The following is an 18,730-nucleotide window of genomic DNA, read 5'->3' as shown; positions in this document are numbered from 1 at the left end:
GCCTGGCACTGAAACAAAACGCATGGCTAGCCTGGCACAGGCACTAGCCAGACCGACAACGGTCTGGCTAGTGCTAGTTATAGTTGTAGCTGCACTTTAACAATTATTCATGGAATTTGTATTTATTCCTAGATCAGTGGTTCTCAAACGTTTTTAATTTCAAGGACCCCGATAACTCTGAGAGTGTGCAAATGGAACCAAATGGACCCGTAAGGGTCCATTTGGTTCCATTTGCACACTCTCGGAGTTACAGACCTGTAAGGGTCCATTTCGAACCCCCTCAAGGAACCCAGAGAGTTTGTCCTAGCATCTTGATTCTTTTTAAATTACACACTGGTATCGGATCGGTACTACTCGGTATCGACTCGATACGCAAGTTATGGGAATACGGAATTACGAAAAAAAAAACACCACAGATGTAATTATTACAATTTGACACCCATCCAAACACACTTACCTCCAAAAGGCATGAATAATTTCCAGCAATGCCCTACATTATTATGAAAAGAGATTGAATTATTCACCAGGTTTTTCTGTCGGTGGCAGCAGGTTATCGCTGGGCAGAGTAGTCATGTTGCTGTCAACCGGGACCATCTGTCCCACCTATATACAGTAAGCCATGTCACAGTAGACCCATGCTATCCTGTCACTGGAAAATACATGATGTCATCATGTACTTGTCACTGTCACAATGATTACATAATCGCCTAATCGCAATTATTTGAGATAATTGCATATATTTTTTTTGCATAATCGTCATAATCGTTTCCATATTGCAAAATGTTCATATATTTTCAAACATTTTCAAAAATAGTGGAAATAGCGCTATCGGCTATTTCCACTATTCAAGTTATTAAATTATGTAAATTATTTTTCATATCTGCCCTGTGCACCTTTTGTTTACGAAGCCTAAAAGCCAAACAGAAATGTATTTTTTATTCATAGTGTTCCAATGTTCAACAACAGAAATGCAATTAAATCATTAATCGCAATTATTTGAGCGACAATAAAACGCCAAGAAAAATGTCATAATCGTGACAGCCCTACGTGTACTGCGTATCATTGGAAAATGTGTATGTCCAAAACTGCTCCTTTCTTCTTATTTTTATTACTATGAAAAATACAAAAAACATTAAAAAAATTGCCGATCTACAAAGATGAAGATCGGATTATTCATTCTGGCATTCATTTACGAAATAAAAAAACATAAAAAGTTGAAATATGGAGATACGAGGTTTCTGCCCTGATCAGAATCCTGAGAACATCCTTGTTTTGACACAAATGGCTGAAGACAAACCCCCTACTACTAGCTTACTGTAGCAGCATGCTAGACAGTTGTGAACAGAGCAGGAAACATAATGCTTTCCTCTCTGAGCAGCCATGGACACCATAATGCATTGGTTCTCAAAGTGGGGTCCGGGGACCCCCAGGAGTCCTTGGGTGGGTTTCAGGGGGTCCCCAGCAAAATTAGTTACCACTTCATCCATATTTTATATGTTAAAGCAAATATGTTAAAGCAGATATACAAGCAGATATACAAGCTCACAGTGCGCCACTTAGTGCTGCGCTGCAAGCTTGCACATCTGCTATTTTTGAAAAAGACATTTTTATCTTGAAAATATTGGAAAATGTTTTAATAATTAATTTTAATAATAATTTTTATAATAATTTTTAATATAATTTTTACTTCTTATTTTCTAACATAAAAATCTTCTCTTCTGGCGGTCCCTGGCATAACATATTTTTCAGATGGGGTTCTGTGGCCAATTATACATCAATTTGGGGGTCCTTGTCATGAAAAAGTTTGAGAACCCCTGCCATAATGCATTAAATGCACTCCCTGTGTGCCTGTGTGTTCGTCATGGCTACGTCAGTGCTTTTAGTCTAGATGTCAGTGTGTTAATTGGTTAATCCCACCAGCTGGAAGTAATGCTATACTGCGTTGCGTTGCTAGCTTCCTAGAGTGCTCCAGTGAGCTAATATGGCCACTAGCGTTGCCAAGTCCGCTTATTATAAGCGACTTTGGGCTTGTTTTTCTGTAAAGTCGCTTGTAAATATGTATGAGTGTTTCTAAATTGTAGTTGCTTATTTGGGCTTGCTTCCTAACGTTGTTCAACTCTGTCACAAGAAGTGTGTGTGTGTGTGTGTGTGTGTGTGTGTGTGTGTGTGTGTGTGTGTGTGTGTGTGCTTGTGCGTGTGTGCGCGTGTGTGTGCGTGTGCGTGTGAGATCTTAGTGACCTAGTTGCTTGCTTTGAGCTCGTTTTTCGTAGACCTGGCCGCTTGTTTCACCTCGCCAAATCTGGCAACACTGGCCATAGCGTCTAGCATGCATCTCCTAGCTGGGAAGTGAGCTCTTTGATGTAATCGCTTGTGAGAAACGTCATCATTTATTGATGCTTCCATTAAAGAAGCATGGACGTCTGTGCAGGCTTGGGGAGGAGAAAGGGGGTCGAACCTGCTGGGTGCTGGCAGAGCGGAAGCCAGTGACACAGAAAATGCCCGCCCCGCCATGCCAACTCCCTCTCTTTAACTTCTTCTGATGGCACCAAACTCGTAGCTTCTGCTTCTAGATCAAGCCCCCAGTGTGTGACACATTATGCTGCTTTATGTCTGTTGTATATTTGGTAACAGCAAGCTGTGATCTGATGGTGTTTATAAAAATCATCTCAAGCTGTGTTGGAGGTAGGCTAGCTGTCTTATTTTTGTTTTAGTTTAGAATGTTACTGTTGGCTTGTTTGGTCGCTTGCTTCATCTTAAAAGGTAAACAGTGAAACTCTTGGCTCTACTGAGCAAATCCTATCCACACCACCATGGCGGATGATGACAGAAATTAACAGTGAAGTCATTTTGATTCAAACCAGGGTCTTTTGAGTGCGTTTATTGATTGATTAACCCATTAAGGAACGCATCTGTGTCATTTTTAGATTTGAGCTTAAAAGCATTATTTTACACTTCGGCTATTCAAAAATAGCAGATCTATAGATCCGCGAGCTCATAGATAAGCTCGCGTTACGAGCTTATAGATCTGCTATTTTTGAAATATCGAGAAAATGTGTGCAAATCTTTGAATATATATATTTTTAAAGCGAACATTTCTAACTCAAATCTTTACTTCTGGGGGTCCCTGGAACAACATATTTTGAGATGGGGGTCTGCGGCCAAATACATATACATTTTGGGGTCCTTGACATGAAGAAGTTTGAGAACGACTGATATAGCAACATAAGTGTTTTCAAACAACTGTTAGGATTTAGAAGACATTTTGTAGAATCGGAACCAACAGTTTGCAAACAATATCATTTGTACACTCAGAGTTAGGGGGGGTCCTTGAAATAAAAAACGTTTGAGAACCACTGATCTAGGAATAAATACAAATCCATTAATAATTGTTAAAGTGCTGCTACAAGTTAGTGAAATACTAGCACTAGGCCAGAGCGTTGTCGGTCTGGCTAGTGCTTGTGCCAGGCTAGCCTCGGGAACCCATGCGTTTTTGTTTCTGTTTCAGTGCCAGGCTAACCCTAACCCCTAATTAGCACTCTCTTTAGCGTCTCTTAAAGCCCTCTCCAGACCAATCTGAGTCGGCCCGATTTTGGGCCGAATTGGCTTCGGGAAGCGTCGGCCAGTCGGTTAGGGGTCCGTCGGGGGGTCCGTCGGGACCTTTTCGGCCGACCCAGAGCCGACCGAACATGTTCAGCTTTTTAGCCGACTGGTAGCGCAGTGGCAGTGACAACAGAGGGCTGTCGGTGTTGCCAGATTATGTGAGAGAAACAAGCGACCATGTCTATGAAAACCTACATTCACTGTTTCTTGTTGTTGCTCCCAGAGAGAGAGAGAGATTGATTGATTTGCCCTACTTTTGCGCTGTGGTGATTGGGAGCAGGTGTGTAAATTTGTCCAGTGACGGAGTCACATGCATCCGTGTTTATGTATAAATATGTAATGCGCAAGTATGTAAACATGTCCTTCTGAGTGGGAGTTCAAGCATTGCATGAATAGGCTTGTAAAGCAGGGAGATAGTGACAGAGGAAGAGTGGTAGAGGGGGAGAGAAAGAGGGGGGAGAAAGAGAGAGAGAGAGAGAGGAGGGGAGAGAAAGAGAAAGAGAGAGGGGAGGAAGACAGAGAGAAAGTGGGTGAGAGAGAGGGAGATACCAGGAGCGAGGGAGAGAGAGGAACGGAGAAAGCGGGAGGGAGAAAGAAAGGGAGAGAGACGGAGAGAGAAACGGAGGGAGGGAGAAAGAGGGAGGTAAAAAGCGGCAGAGAGAGAAGGAAAGAAAGAAAGAGGGAGAGACAGAGGGAGAGAAAAAAGGGAGAGTGAAAGATTGAGAGAGAAAGAGCGAGCGAGAGATTGAGGAGACGGAAAGAGGGAGAGAGAACGAGCAATTAAGTGAATTGCTTTCACCTGCTGCTGCTGCTGCTGCTGCTGCTGTGCGGAGTGTGCTACAGGGCATATCTCCGCCAAGCCAGGGTGACCTACCCAGGCTCATGAAATTCATATTCAGGCTAGTAGCCAATTAGAATGAAATCTTCAAAAACGGACTCATATACTGATACAGAACCATATATTGGCTATATATTATGGCTGTCGGGTGGAAATCTTGTATGTTCCTTTTTTATTATTATTTAAAAACAATTTAAAATCGTGAAAATAGCCAATCTACAAGCTGTAATTATTAATAATTAAGAAATACTATATTTTAAAGAGTGAAAAATCAACTAAAGTCATTATTAGTGCAAGTTCATTCACATTTAATTTGAATGAAAATAACTTGTGGGTAAAATACATTCTGTGAATCTAATGTGATTAATGTGACCGCTACTTCAGTCAGTGAAGTCCAGGGCTGAATGTGACATATTGAGACCTATATAACTAAATATTGGTCATTTGCCAACACATTATTTTGTGAAATAAATGGGTAATATTTCACAGATAGTTATACTATTCTTATAATATATTAAAATACAATCATCCTTAACCTTCAAGTTAAATGCATTATTTCCGTGGACTTAAAAATCATTTTTGGACTTAAAAATCTTTAGGCCGGGCAGGGCCTTTGTGCCCTCCAAAAAATTACAACACCAAAGGCCAAGTGGCCTTGCCCCTAAAATGACGAAATTCCAGGCTTGAATGCAATAGATGTACTCTGAGTCTGTTACAAGTAAAAGTCCGGAATTCAACATTTACTTGAGTAAAAGTACTAAAGTATTGGTATAAAAATGTACTTAAAGTACCAAAAGTAAAAGTACAAAAATGTTTGAAAATAGCAGATCTACAAGCTCAGAACGCGTGCATCGCAACACGTTGTGAGCTTGTAGATCTGCTATTTTCAAATAGCTTAAAAGTATAAAATAGGGCTAAAGTGGTTAATGTATGTTTCATAATGATTTATATCTGCAAAGTAACTAGTAACTAAACATTTCAAATAATTGTTGTGGAGTACAAGTATAGACAATTGGAAATACTCCAGTAAAGTAAAAGTACCTCAAAATTGTACTTAAGTACAGTACTTGAGTAAATGTACTAGTTACTTTACACCACTGCACGTCAGTGAAGAAAAAACGCTGGGAACATCCCTAAGTGGCTTTGCAGGGAAACAAGCCCAAAGTCGCTTATAATAAGCAGACCTGGCAACGCTGGCACGCTAAAAGTCTAATTAGCACATGAATGGCCAGTCGGCTGACAGACTTAAATGGCAACTTTTGCCAACCGAATACCAGTCTGTTGCAGTCTGGAGTAGTCTGCAATAGTCTGGACGAGTCTGTTTGGTGCGGAGTTGCCTTAAGCAAGCAATGCTAAAAGGATACAGGCCGTCCTCATCTATGTCCTGTTGTGAATTGCAGACAGGTGCTCTTTTGTGGTGGTTTTGAATGACGATAGGGAGTCGTAGCGTTTGATGTCTGGTGGTATGGCGTTCCGCATTATGGTGGCACAATAGTAGAATGCATGGGAAAGCAAATGATCTACCGCTCAACCGAAGGGCAATCCCCCCCCCCCTGGCCAAGGGATGGATATATTAGGTGTTGCACTGACTCTGTCTCAACAGTTGGGAAAATATCATAAATGATATAAATATCACAACCATTCATAGCGTCTTATCATATTCTGAAAGAAGGCAACTCTCTGTTGAAAAAAGTTGAAAAAAGCCTTTATTTCATGTGCCTACTGCATGATGCAAAATTAACGCATGCTCTGGCAAGGAGCCATCTTCAAAGCTCTGATGCCCCTGCTGCACATGTTTTTATTTCGCAAAATGCAGCAGCCACGGGGCGCCCGCTGGCCTAGTGGTCCAGGCGCATACCACATTCAGGCTCTAATGCAGCCTGACGGTACTCTGCGGGTTCGAATCCCGGTCACGACGACCTTTGCTGCGTGTCACTCCCCGTCTCTCTCTCCCTGTTTCCTGTCCATCTCCACTGTGTACTATCAATAAAGGCAGAAAAAGCCCCAAAAATATCTAAAAAAAAACAAACATGTAGCAACCACCTGAAATAAAGCTGTTTTAACATTGTCTTCAGAGAGTTTCTTCTGGGTTTCTTTGTGAATATTCCAAAGAGCACCTCTCTGCTCTACCCTGACTGAAGACAGTTCCTTCCTGTTTTTCTTTATAACCTATAGGCTTCAATGGAATATCACAGATACAAAGCGGCATCATGAGAAACGCAACATTTTCCCACGGCTCCCTAACCTGAAGACATAAATACTTAGAACCCATATAAATCGGGGAATCAAACCAGTCGTCTATGAATACAAAGTATTGTGAAGGGGGAGAGGATGAAATGTCGAACGCAAACAGCATGGTTAACAATTCATCAGCCCACTGTAGTGAAGACAGTTGTTAGTCGATGTTTTAACCACTTGAACCCTAGCGTCCCTTCTCTGGGCATGTCATTAACTGCCGAACATTTGGCAAAATAGCAGATCTATAAGTTCACAACGCGTCACAACGCGTCTTGGCTATTTACAGGCAAGATATTTGGTGTAGAGGGAAGAAGAAGTACAGTCGATCGGCCGGTCTTTTAACGCTGAAACTCTTGTGGTCTGTCTCTCTCTCTGTCTCTCCATTCCCTCTGGCCACTCCCCAGTGGTGGAAAGTACATTTACTCAAGTACTGTACTTAAGTAACATTTGTAGGTACTTTTACTTTACTGGAGTATTTCCAATTTTCAATACTTTTACTTCTGCTCCACTACATCTCAGAGACAAATATTGTACTTTTACTCCACTACAATTATTTGATAACTTTAGTTACTAGTTACTTTGTAGATTTTGATTATTATTACAAAACCACAAATATACAGTATATATACTGTATATACTGCTCACAACGCGTCGCTTTGCGACGCGTTGTGAGCTTGTAGATCTGCTATTTTCAAAGGATTTTCATACATTTTACACATTTGAAAACTTGTGAAATGGGACCTTCTGAGTACTTTTACTTTAGGTACTTCAAGTACATTTTGATGCCAATACTTTTGTACTTTTACTCAAGTAAATTTTGAATACCTTAATTTCACTCAAAACAGAGATTTTTACATTGCAGTATTGATACTTTTACTTAAGTAAAACATTTGAGTACTTTTTCCACCACTGCCACTCCAACTCCCACAGTCCATTCTACTCTACTCACTAGCTCAGTGGCCTTGTGGTTAGAGTGTCAGCCCTGACACCGGGGTGGTTGGAGTCCAATCCCTGGTCGAGTCACACCAAAGATGTTGGGAGAAAACAAGAGTCACAAACTTCTATTGATTTCCTGTATCTGTGTGGGTAGGAGACCAGAAAGCAGGACGTGACTCTTTAATTCCAATGGAGAAGTGACCACAAGCACAGACCATGATGACTGATTATTTTGCCCCATATATAGTCACAGAAATAAATATTGGCCCCATTCTTCACAAGCCACATACAGTATGTTTAAGTTTAAAGTTATTCAATTATGTAAATTATTTGCCATAATCTGCCCTGTGCACCTTTTGTTTACGAAGCCTAAAAGCCAAACAGAAATGCATTTTTTATTCATAATGTTCCAATGTTCAACAATAGAAACGCAATTAAATCATTAATTGCAATTATTTAAGTGACAATTTATCGTCAAGTAAAATGTCATAATCGTGACAGCCCAACAGCTGTCTGTGTCAGCAATTAGCATCACCGATCATATGAATAAATGGTGTATTTATATAGCGCTTTTATCCAAAGCGCTTTACATAGATTGTGCATTACATTCACCCATTCACACACACATTCATACACCGATGGCGGAGGAAACCATGCAAGGCTCATCGGGAGCAATTAGGGGTTCAGCGTCTTGCTCAAGGACACTTCGACACTAACTCTGGGGGAGCCCGGGATCGAACTGGGAACCTCACGCTTCCCATCCGGCCACTCTACCCCTGAGCCACTGCCGCCCCATGTAACGTGCACAAGATTTGGCGTTTGTTCACGTGGAGTGACCACACAATCTATCTTGTCAATATATCAAGCATCTTTGGTAATACCAAAGACTATAAGAACCTGGTACCCAATGCCTCCCTACTTGGCACTCAGGACATCAAGTCCCTCTTAAGTACTGCCAGTCTATTCATCTCAACTAATCCCCCTCCTCGACCAATCAGATCCGGCTTTGTTTTCTTCATCAACTGTGTGTCCCTGGAGATAATCGTGCAAACCGATCAGCACCAAAGAGGTGTTTTTTAACCCATTCAGACCGGGAACGCATCTGTGTCATTTTTAGATTTCTTTGGCTTTTCAAAAAAATAATAGATCTACAAGCTCACAGCACGGCACCGAGTGCCGCGCTATGAGCTTGTAGATCTGCTATGTTTTGAAGAATCGTGAAAGTGTGTGCAAATCTTTGAACATGTATATAGTGCGTGCCAATGTGGTGGTGGGGGGCAATGTTAAGTCAACCTGTTTATACCCCACATACCCCCAAGATGTCCGCCGCTACCAAATGACACTTGTTGATTTTTGGAATGCACTATACATTTTTCACTCAAATCTTTGCTTCTGGGGGGTCCCTGGAACAAAATATTTTTAAATGAAAAGGTTTGAGAACCACAGATTATAGCAACATAAAAAAATAAAAAATAGGATTTAGAAGACATTTGTAGAATCCCCCAGCAGCAAAGATTTTAGTTAAAACAAATCGCTTTTAAATTTTCAAAAATAGCAGATCTACAAGCTTGTATATCTGCTATTTTTTAATAGCCAAAGAAATCTTAAAATGACACAGATGCGTTCCCGGTCTTAATGGGTTAAATACAAAGTGTCACTCTTGGTATTCAAGTCACAGATTCCTGCATCCGTAATAGCTTATATCACTCATTGACAGCAGGAAACAAACATTGTGCTTGAAGTGAATGGTACAGTAAATGTTTACATCACTGTGTGTGTGACACATCACAGCTGGCATTTATCACGTTTGAGTGGCATGAAACCACTTTAGTTTGATAGGAGCTTTTGTCAAATCTTTGGATGTATTCAAATACATACTCTTGCAGAAACTGACTTCAGAGATGAAAAATACACATTCTGAGATTCTCGTGTCAACCGCAGTAGCTGAGGTCTCCTTTATTCAGTGTTTATGTAAAATACGCCTTTCACTTTGGAGTTAAAAAAATGCAAGCTTGTACGTCAAGCTTGTACATCTGTTATTTTTTTACATTTAAAAAAAGATTGTGAAAGTAAATTTTGAATAATTTAGATTTTAATTTTTTAAACAAATGTTCTCTTTTGGGAATCCCTGGCACGAAACCTTTTCAGATGAGGGGGTCCGCGGCCAAATACATATCAATTTGGAGGGTCCTTGACTTGAAAAGGTTTGAGAACCACTGGTCTAAATAAACGAGCACTTTCAATCATTAATGTGGATGAAAACATGACAGATGCTGTTGTTTTGTGTCGGTGGCGTTTCCCTCTCTCTCTCTCTCTGGACCACTGAGGCTTGAGGGACCTGGGCTCTGAGATTGTCCGTGGAAAGTTTGAGAACCACTGATATTATAGCAATATGGTTTTTTTTTTTTTCAAAAAGCTGTTAGGATTTAGAAGACTTTGTTGTAGAATCCCCAGAAGAAAAGATTTGAGTTAAAAATGTTTGCTTTAAAAAACATATATTCAAAGTTTAAAAATCTACAAGATCTGCAGATCTACAAGCTCGTAGAGCGGCACTCGTGCCACGCTATGAGCTTGTAGATCTGCTATTTTTAATAGCCCTAAGTATAAAATAGTGTTTATAGCTAAAAATCTAAAATGACACATGCGTTCTCGGATTGAATGGGTTAAAAAAAGGCCCAACAGTCACTTTGCTGCTGGGTTGCAATTTAAGTGTTGCTCAAGCTAATAATAGTTTTCAAAGTGGCCCCCCACTGTGAATTGAATTAATTAAAATGGAATTCATAATTTTCAATTTAAATTCATTTTCGACGGAGGGGGAGGGGAGGCTGCTTGCGGTGGCATAAAGCAGTGGTTTTCAAACTTTTTCATGCATGTGAAGAATCCACACATTGATATATATACATTGACCGCTGACACCCATGCCAGGGACCACCAGAAGAGATGATTTGTGTTTAAAAAAAAACGAAAATTATTCACTTTCACATTAGCAGATGTACAAGCCCACAGCTTGTATATCTGCTATTTTTTAATAGCCAATGTATAAAATAAATAAAAGTGGTTAAAATTATTGTGAGGCTGTAATTTAGCTGGGGAGTGGGGACCCCCTGGAACTCCCCCAAGGACCCCTGGGGGTCCCCGGACCCCACTTTGAGAACCACTGGCCTAAAGGTTAGCGCAACCTAAAGGTTAGAGCAACAAGCGTTGTCTTTTGGCAACGCTTGTTGCCAAAAAGGTTCCAGGGTTCGATTCCCCGGACCGGCAACTCTCACTTCTCTCATCACAGCCGGAGTGCCCTTTGAGCAAGGCACTGAAACCCCAACTGCTCCAGTGGAGCTGCTCAGTGGCTGTGGTTAGACTGTGGTTTTGCTGGTCAGCTCCCAGGTGTGTGTGTGTGTGTGCGTGTGTGTGTGTGTGTGTGTGTGTGTGTGTGTGTGTGTGTGTGTGTGTGTGTGTGTGTGGGTGTGTGGGTGGGTGGGTGTGTGCGCGCTCGCGCGCGGCATTGCTGAACAAGAGCACTTACTATACTGGGTAAAAAACAGACAAACAGTAAAAAAATGCCTGATTTGAACCCCTATACTACTTTTTGCTGAGTCATGAGTGTATTGTAATGTGTTTATCTTTGTATCTTGAATCTTATGAATGCGATGCTGCGTATAACTTTAGTTGTTATTTTAATCCCAAACTATCTCCCACATTTGAGATGAGAAAACAATTGAGCTGGGAAATGTGATAACGTATACGTTTGCATTTTCCAAAGTAATATATTCAGTGTGAATATATTCAAGACCACACTTATGCTATTTCAGAGACTAAGACATTTCCACAAGGGCACCACTCCTAGAAACAGACAAACAAATACACATTGGAAGTTAATATTGTTGTGTTAAGTATATGTATGAGCATATTTTAAAGTTGCAATCCGGAACATAATCAAATGGTATTTTAACCAATTTACATGGTGGAATATGTACAATATAACTGGTAGGGGGTCTCCCTATCTCTTCTACTGACAAATGGAGACCCTGTTGTCGGGTAAGAAACCTACTGGTTGAGAACTAGTACTGTCTGAACTTCATAAATGCCATGTATAACCAGGCCAAGTGGATATTGCCTCTTGAATAAGTGGTAGAAATTAGTTTTCTCATGCCGGAGATAGAGGTTTGAATCCCCAGTAGGACATACGTTCTGGATTACAGCAGTGTTGCCTCTTATTATAAGCGACTTTGGGGTTGTTTTTCTGTTGAGTTGCTTGTAGATATTGGTAGATGCGGGTTGCATTTTTTGGGGCTTGTTTCTAAAGTATAGTTGCTAATTGGGCTTGCTTCCCAATGTTCAAATTCACAAACATTTTCATGTCAGTTCACCAAAATTTGACATGTATTTGTCCGCGGACCCCATCTGAAAATATTTTGTGTCAGGGACCCCCCATACAAGATTTGTGTAATTATAACTATAATTGATCGGCTATTTTCAAATCGCTGTGTGTGTGTGTGTGCTCATGTGGCCTAGTCGCTTCTTTTGGGCTCGTTTTCGTAGATCTGATCACTTGTTTCTCTTGCCAAATCTGTCAACACTGGATTGTAGGTTTAAAGTCATGATGAAATGTCTCAGCCTGGTCTCAACCAATCAGAAAGTCCCATCCCTTCAGGCTATGGAACGCTGGAATCTCACTCACTGCAGCTGTGTGCAGCAGAGGGCTAGTGTGTGTAGTGTAACCTGCCGCTCAGGCTGCCCAAGTGTGAAGCATGTTTGTTACTACGTTGCTTATTTGTAACCTACAATGTTTTCAGATACATATTTTAGAGTGCTGATTTAGTTTAAAATCAGTAATGCACCGTCTGGAATGTCATCTTGACTTGAGATTCAAAAAGGGAGTAGCTCTGTAATTAAAATCGTGTGTGTTTGGAGGAACGTGAGCTATGGGACTCATACAGGTGAATGAAATCAAGATTCATTTATATTCCTGAGAGTCTATCTATGTCATCGCGCAGTACGTTTTTGTTTGACAGGAAGTAGGTAATTAAGATTGGCTTTTTAGGGACTTTTGATATAAGGATCCTCCCAAAAAATGCATCTTAGGTCCATGTCCATATTATGACCACAGATATACTCTAAAAGTGTGAAAAACGTATTTTTCATTTGACCACGTCTTTAAGTAGCTGTGCTTCCTGTCCTCCTACAGGTTTGTCCAGGGAGGTGAAGGCCTCAGCGCGGGCGTCAGAGCGGATGGTCCAGAAACTGAGAGGAAAGAGTGAATTTACTGTACTAGTGACGCTCAAGCAGGAGCACCTCAACTCTGGGGTCATCCTCTCCATCCACCACGCTGAACACAGGTACTGTATGAACACACACAATTTACAATTTAGCCATTTAGCAGATGCTCTTATTATCCTGCATGAGCGAGAGTTTATTGAACTCTGGTCAATAAGGTAAACTAGAAGGTACTGTTCCTGAAGAAACAGTGTGGGATCGCTAAGAATGTTGATGGTATTGAGTATTGATAGTGTTAGTAGAGTTAAAGGTTTGAAAGGTTTAAAGGTTTTAAAGGTTTTAAAGGTTTTAAAGGTTTTAAAGGTTTTAAAGGTTTTAAAGGTTCTAAAGTTTTGAAAGGTTCTAAAGGTTTGAAAGGTTTAAGAGGTTTGAAAGGTTTGAAAGGTTTGAAAGGTTTAAGAGGTTCTAAAGGTTTGAAAGGTTCTAAAGGTTCTAAAGGTTCTAAAGCTTTGAATGGTTCTAAAGGTTTGAAAGGTTTGAAAGGTTTGAAAGGTTTGAAAGGTTTAAGAGGTTCTAAAGGTTTGAAAGGTTTAAGAGGTTCTAAAGGTTTGAAAGGTTCTAAAGGTTTGAAAGGTTTGAAAGGTTTGAAAGGTTTAAGAGGTTCTAAAGGTTTAAGAGGTTCTAAAGGTTTGAAAGGTTCTAAAGGGTATTTACTTTAAATTATTTTTAGTCACTTTATTTACTTTAAAGTATTTTTTACTAATTTTTACAACTTTTAAGTATTTTTACAATTTTTTTCAACTTTTAAGTATTTTTACTCATGTTGAGTACTTTTAAGTATTGTTACTCAGTATAAGTACTCTTAAGTATTTTTAATCAAGGTACTTACTTTAAAGTATTTTTAGTCACTTTATTTACTTTAAAGTAGCTTTTACTAATTTTTACAACTTTTAAGTATTTTTACTCTTTTTTATCAACTTTTAAGTATTTTTACTATTTTTTTCAACTTTTAAGTATTTTTTACTCATTTTGAGTACTTTTAGGTATTTTTACTCAATATAAGTACTCTTAAGTATTTTTACTCATGGTATTTACTTTGAAGTATTTTTAGTCACTTTATTGTGGGATCGCTAAAGCGATCACACTACTGTTATCTTCAACGTTTTGGTACGTTTTTGGTACAGTTTTTTGGCCCCTAACTAGTCCTTCATACTTTTAGCTACAAACTCCGTTCCAACTCTACAACGTTCGGCCTACTTAGGACATATCGGCTACCATTTGAATTTTTGAAATCATTTGTACTTTTAGAGATATTTCACTTTTTACTTCTAAAAAACTCCCATTCATTTCAATGGAGAAATTCATACTTTTAGCTAGAAACTCCGTTCCAACTCTATAACGTTCAGCCTACTTAGGACATATTGGCTACCATTAGAATTTTTGAAATCATTTGTACTTTTAGAGATATTTCACTTTTTAAATGGTAAAAATACTTAAAAGTTGATAAAAAGAGTAAAAATACTTAAAAGTTGTAAAAATTAGTAAAAGCTACTTTAAAGTAAATAAAGTGACTAAAAATACTTTAAAGTAAATACCATGAGTAAAAATACTTAAGAGTACTTATATTGAGTAAAAATACTTAAAAGTACTCAAAATGAGTAAAAATACTTAAAAGTTGAAAAAAATAGTAAAAATACTTAAAAGTTGATAAAAAAGAGTAAAAATACTTAAAAGTTGATAAAAATAGTAAAAATACTTAAAAGTTGTAAAAATTAGTAAAAAATACTTTAAAGTAAATAAAGTGACTAAAAATAATTTAAAGTAAATACCCTTAAGAACCTTTCAAACCTTTAGAACCTCTTAAACCTTTAGAACCTTTCAAACCTTTAGAACCTTTCAAACCTTTAGAACCTCTTAAACCTTTCAAACCTTTCAAACCTTTCAAACCTTTCAAACCTTTAGAACCTCTTAAACCTTTCAAACCTCTCAAACCTTTCAAACCTCTCAAACCTTTCAAACCTTTCAAACCTTTCAAACCTTTAGAACCTCTTAAACCTTTCAAACCTCTCAAACCTTTCAAACCTTTAAAACCTTTAGAACCTTTCAAAGCTTTAGAACCTTTAAAACCTTTAAAACCTTTAAAACCTTTAAACCTTTCAAACCTTTAACTCTACTAACACTATCAATACTCAATACCATCAACATTCTTAGCGATCCCACACTGTTTCTTCAGGAACAGTACCTTCTAGTTTACTTTAAAGTAGCTTTTACTAATTTTTACAACTTTTAAGTATTTTTACTCTTTTTATCAACTTTTAAGTATTTTTACCATTTAAAAAGTGAAATATCTCTAAAAGTACAAATGATTTCAAAAATTCTAATGGTAGCCAATATGTCCTAAGTAGGCTGAACGTTATAGAGTTGGAACGGAGTTTCTAGCTAAAAGTATGAATTTCTCCATTGAAATGAATGGGAGTTTTTTAGAAGTAAAAAGTTAAATATCTCTAAAAGTACAAATGATTTCAAAAATTCAAATGGTAGCCGATATGTCCTAAGTAGGCCAAACGTTGTAGAGTTGGAACGGAGTTTGTAGCTAAAAGTATGAAGGACTAGTTAGGGGCCAAAAAACTGTACCAAAAACGTTGTTGAAGATAACAGTAGTGTGATCGCTTTAGCGATCCCACAATAATCACATCCAGTAACAGCGAAGGCCGCAGTGGTTTTCAACGTTTTTCATATCAAGGTCCATTATTTATTCGGCATTTGAGCCACGGACCACCATTTGATGAGATTTTGACTCTCAGACCGAAAACGTACTATATTTTTTTATCATTTGATAAGATTTTGTCCACAATTCGATGCTGTATTGATGTTGGTATCATAGGGGAGATAACAGGCAAACGTTGATCAAAATAACAATTATTTAAGTAATGCCGATGTTTAACAATACTTTAACTCTTGAGAGCGTAAATTAAAACCAAATGGACCCGTAAGGGTCCATTTGGTTTCATGTTACACTCTCAAGTGTTAAAGATCTATAAGGTTCCAATTGGTTTCATTTTACGCTCTCAAGTGTTAAAGATCTATAAGGGTTACCAAATCTCCATAATTTAGCTGGGGACCACCTGGAACCCCCTCAAGGACCACTGGTGGTCCCCGGACCACTGGTTGAGAACCACTGGTGTAGGGTATCAAATAGACAGGATAGCAGGTAAACAAAGAAACTAGCATCTGTTTAAACGCTGCTGTGAATACACATATCCTTAATGCATTATCCTTAAAGGTAGGGTAAGTGATATTTTTTGGTTAAAACAAAAAGTATTTTGTTAAAAGGTTAAAATACTATATTCTGATAGTAATCATTGCTATAGAGTGTTTTTTCAATAACAGATGTCGCCCTGTCTCTCCAGCTCTTTAATAAACAGAAAATACATTTTTCGGTAGGTGTCAAAATATCAGCCAATCAGGAGAAAGTACCAATTTTTAAGCTTAATTTGTATAGTTTTCCAGTTCCAATTTTGTCTGCTCATTTCTTAGTGTCATCACTTCCAATTTCACTTGTTTAATCTGTGTCCTGATTGAGTTCTCTGTCCTGTTTGGATAAAATTGGAAATGAAACTGAAACGAAAATGCATTTTCTGTTTAATAAAGAGGTGGAGAGACAAGGAGACTCCTAATACTGAACAAACACTCTATAGCAATGAGTACTATCAGAATATAGAGCTATTTAACACTTATTTTAACCAAAGCAAATCACTTACCCTACCTTTAATGCTTTTTGTTGGGAAAGGTACTTTTCCCCCTAAACAAACGCTCGCAGGCAGCATGTTCTAATGATACCACAGGGAACACAGGAAAGCACAGAGAAGCTGTCAGAACCTTCCGTAAAACAACCGGGACAACTCTCCACAGACTCTTCTCCCTTCTGGCTCCCAAACTGTGGAACGAACTCCCCATCGCAGTTAGAACTGCAGACTCACTCCCAATCTTCTGCCGTAATCTGCAGACTCGCCTCTTCAGACTCCACACTCAGACCGTAGCACTTGCTCTAGCCTTGACGACCTTGCAGGCTTATGCAAAAGCTAAAATGTAATTTAGATAGCATGTTATGTAGACAGATGCCAGGCTCACTTGTTGACCTGGAATCCTATAGTTTGTATAGTTTCAATGTACAGATTATTTATTTTTTGATATGACACTGTTTAGACTGATGATAGGTTCTTGGTTTACCTTTGATCCTAGATTACTATTTCTGTGCATTTGATGTTTTACCTTGTGTTTACCTTGCGTACTGTAAATCGCTCTGGATTAAGAGCGTCCGCTAAATGCCTAAATTGTAATACAAACTACAAGGCTGTGTTGCCTTACAGTCACAAGTCAGAGAAATAAGGAACCTTATGCAACAGGTGTTCAGAGTGAGACATATAGTGGCTGAATGTTGTCTGTTGCACCTTTTAGTTTAACACTGAGGATTTTACTTTGTACAAAGTCATGTGCAGAGCATTCCAACTTCCTGTAGGCATGATTAAAAAAGACAGAATTTTTGCAAGATTACATTTTTGGCCCATTAGTGTTATGTAGGCCAGGGGTTCCCAAACTTTTTCAGCTGAAGACCCAAAAGAGAGATTTGGTGTCTCCCTGGGACTCAAATGTACAAAAATACATTGTGAATAATCACTTATGCCCTGTTTAAATACAAGGGAAAATAGCAAATCTACAAGCGTACAATGTGTTGCAATATGTGGGCATTGTGAGCTTGTAGATCAGCTATTTTCCCTATTTTAGAAAAAATATATACATTTGATTTTCCTTTTTTTTCAGAAAATGTTTGGAATTGTTTGGATTTCTTTCTCCTTTTGTAAATATTTGGGGAAATATTTTGTGATATTTTTTTCCGTGGGGGTGGGGTTGGGGTGGGGTGATATATGCACATAGAGGCTGGGATGGTGCCTATAGGCTTGTTTGATAAACACTTAAACGCATTCCTTCGCCATCAGTCAATGACTGAGTAAACCAGCAAATCACCCTATTCGTCAACATATTATTAACACTCCGTCACCGTTCCAAACACTGGGCCCGTAATCGTGGGAGAGAGAAGTAATGAGACACACACTGACTGTCGCGGTTAGCATGCTAATGCTCTCCATTAGCCTGCTGCTGCACATAGCTGAGCTGTGTGGGGAGTAGATCAGACCAGGCCATGTTGAATGACACATAACACGCGCCGATTGAAGTATGTGTACATTAAAGTCAGCGCTGAGAAGAGACCTCACAGCGACGTTAATGACTTTTCCCCCTCCAATACTGATTTGCTTTCCCAGTCGTTCGTAGGCTACAAAGTGGTGCTGCACTGTTTCATTTAGAAATTAGGCTGGGATTTGTTTAATGCCAGTGTTAGCTACTGTAGTGGATTTGTGCAGCTAGACTGAATGTGTACTGTAGCCTATGGCCTACTATGCATGGCTGGGGGAGAGTATAACTCTATTAGATTGGGGTTAGCCGGGGGTAGATGAATCAATTCCATTACAGTTATGTCTCGTGTCTGTTTTTTTTTCTTTTGAATAATGTTTCAAGCAAATGGCTGTAGCTTAAGTAAGTCTTCTTTAAAGGCAGCACTGGTGGTGACTGTATTGGCAGCTCTTTCCATTAACGTCGCTCCTTGAGCTGAATCTCAATGGTGTGGAGACAAGGATTCTCTTAAGCCTAATTTATGCTCCTCCAAAGTATGTATCTGGCTTCAGAACACGAATGTTTTAATGCAGTGGCTCTCAAACTTTTTCAAGTCAAGGACCCCCAAATTGATATTGTAGTTGGCTGCGGATTTTGTGGTTTTGTGCCAGGGACCCCCAGAACATTCGATTTGTTCAAATATTGTGCAGCGTTGTGAGCTTGCAGATCTGCTTTTTT

At 39.0% G+C, this 18,730-nt stretch overlaps 1 protein-coding gene across 1 annotated transcript in view; it reads left to right on the top strand.

The window, feature by feature from the left end:
* nell2a (neural EGFL like 2a) overlaps positions 1–18,730 on the top strand; it is a gene marked incomplete at its 5' end in the record, with an annotated part of 218,220 nt that overhangs the window by 21,073 nt on the left and 178,417 nt on the right. Inside the window, one exon of the mRNA XM_080438099.1 lies at positions 12,795–12,945. Within this exon, the coding sequence (XP_080294225.1) occupies positions 12,795–12,945 (151 nt within the window). The remainder of the gene's footprint in view (positions 1–12,794; positions 12,946–18,730) is intronic.

Source organism: Gymnoscopelus braueri (assembly GCF_963280865.1).
Source record: "Gymnoscopelus braueri genome assembly, chromosome: 9".
Classification (NCBI taxonomy): domain Eukaryota; kingdom Metazoa; phylum Chordata; class Actinopteri; order Myctophiformes; family Myctophidae; genus Gymnoscopelus; species Gymnoscopelus braueri.
Note: the sequence above shows the minus strand (reverse complement) of the source record. Positions and strands in the feature narration are given on the sequence as shown.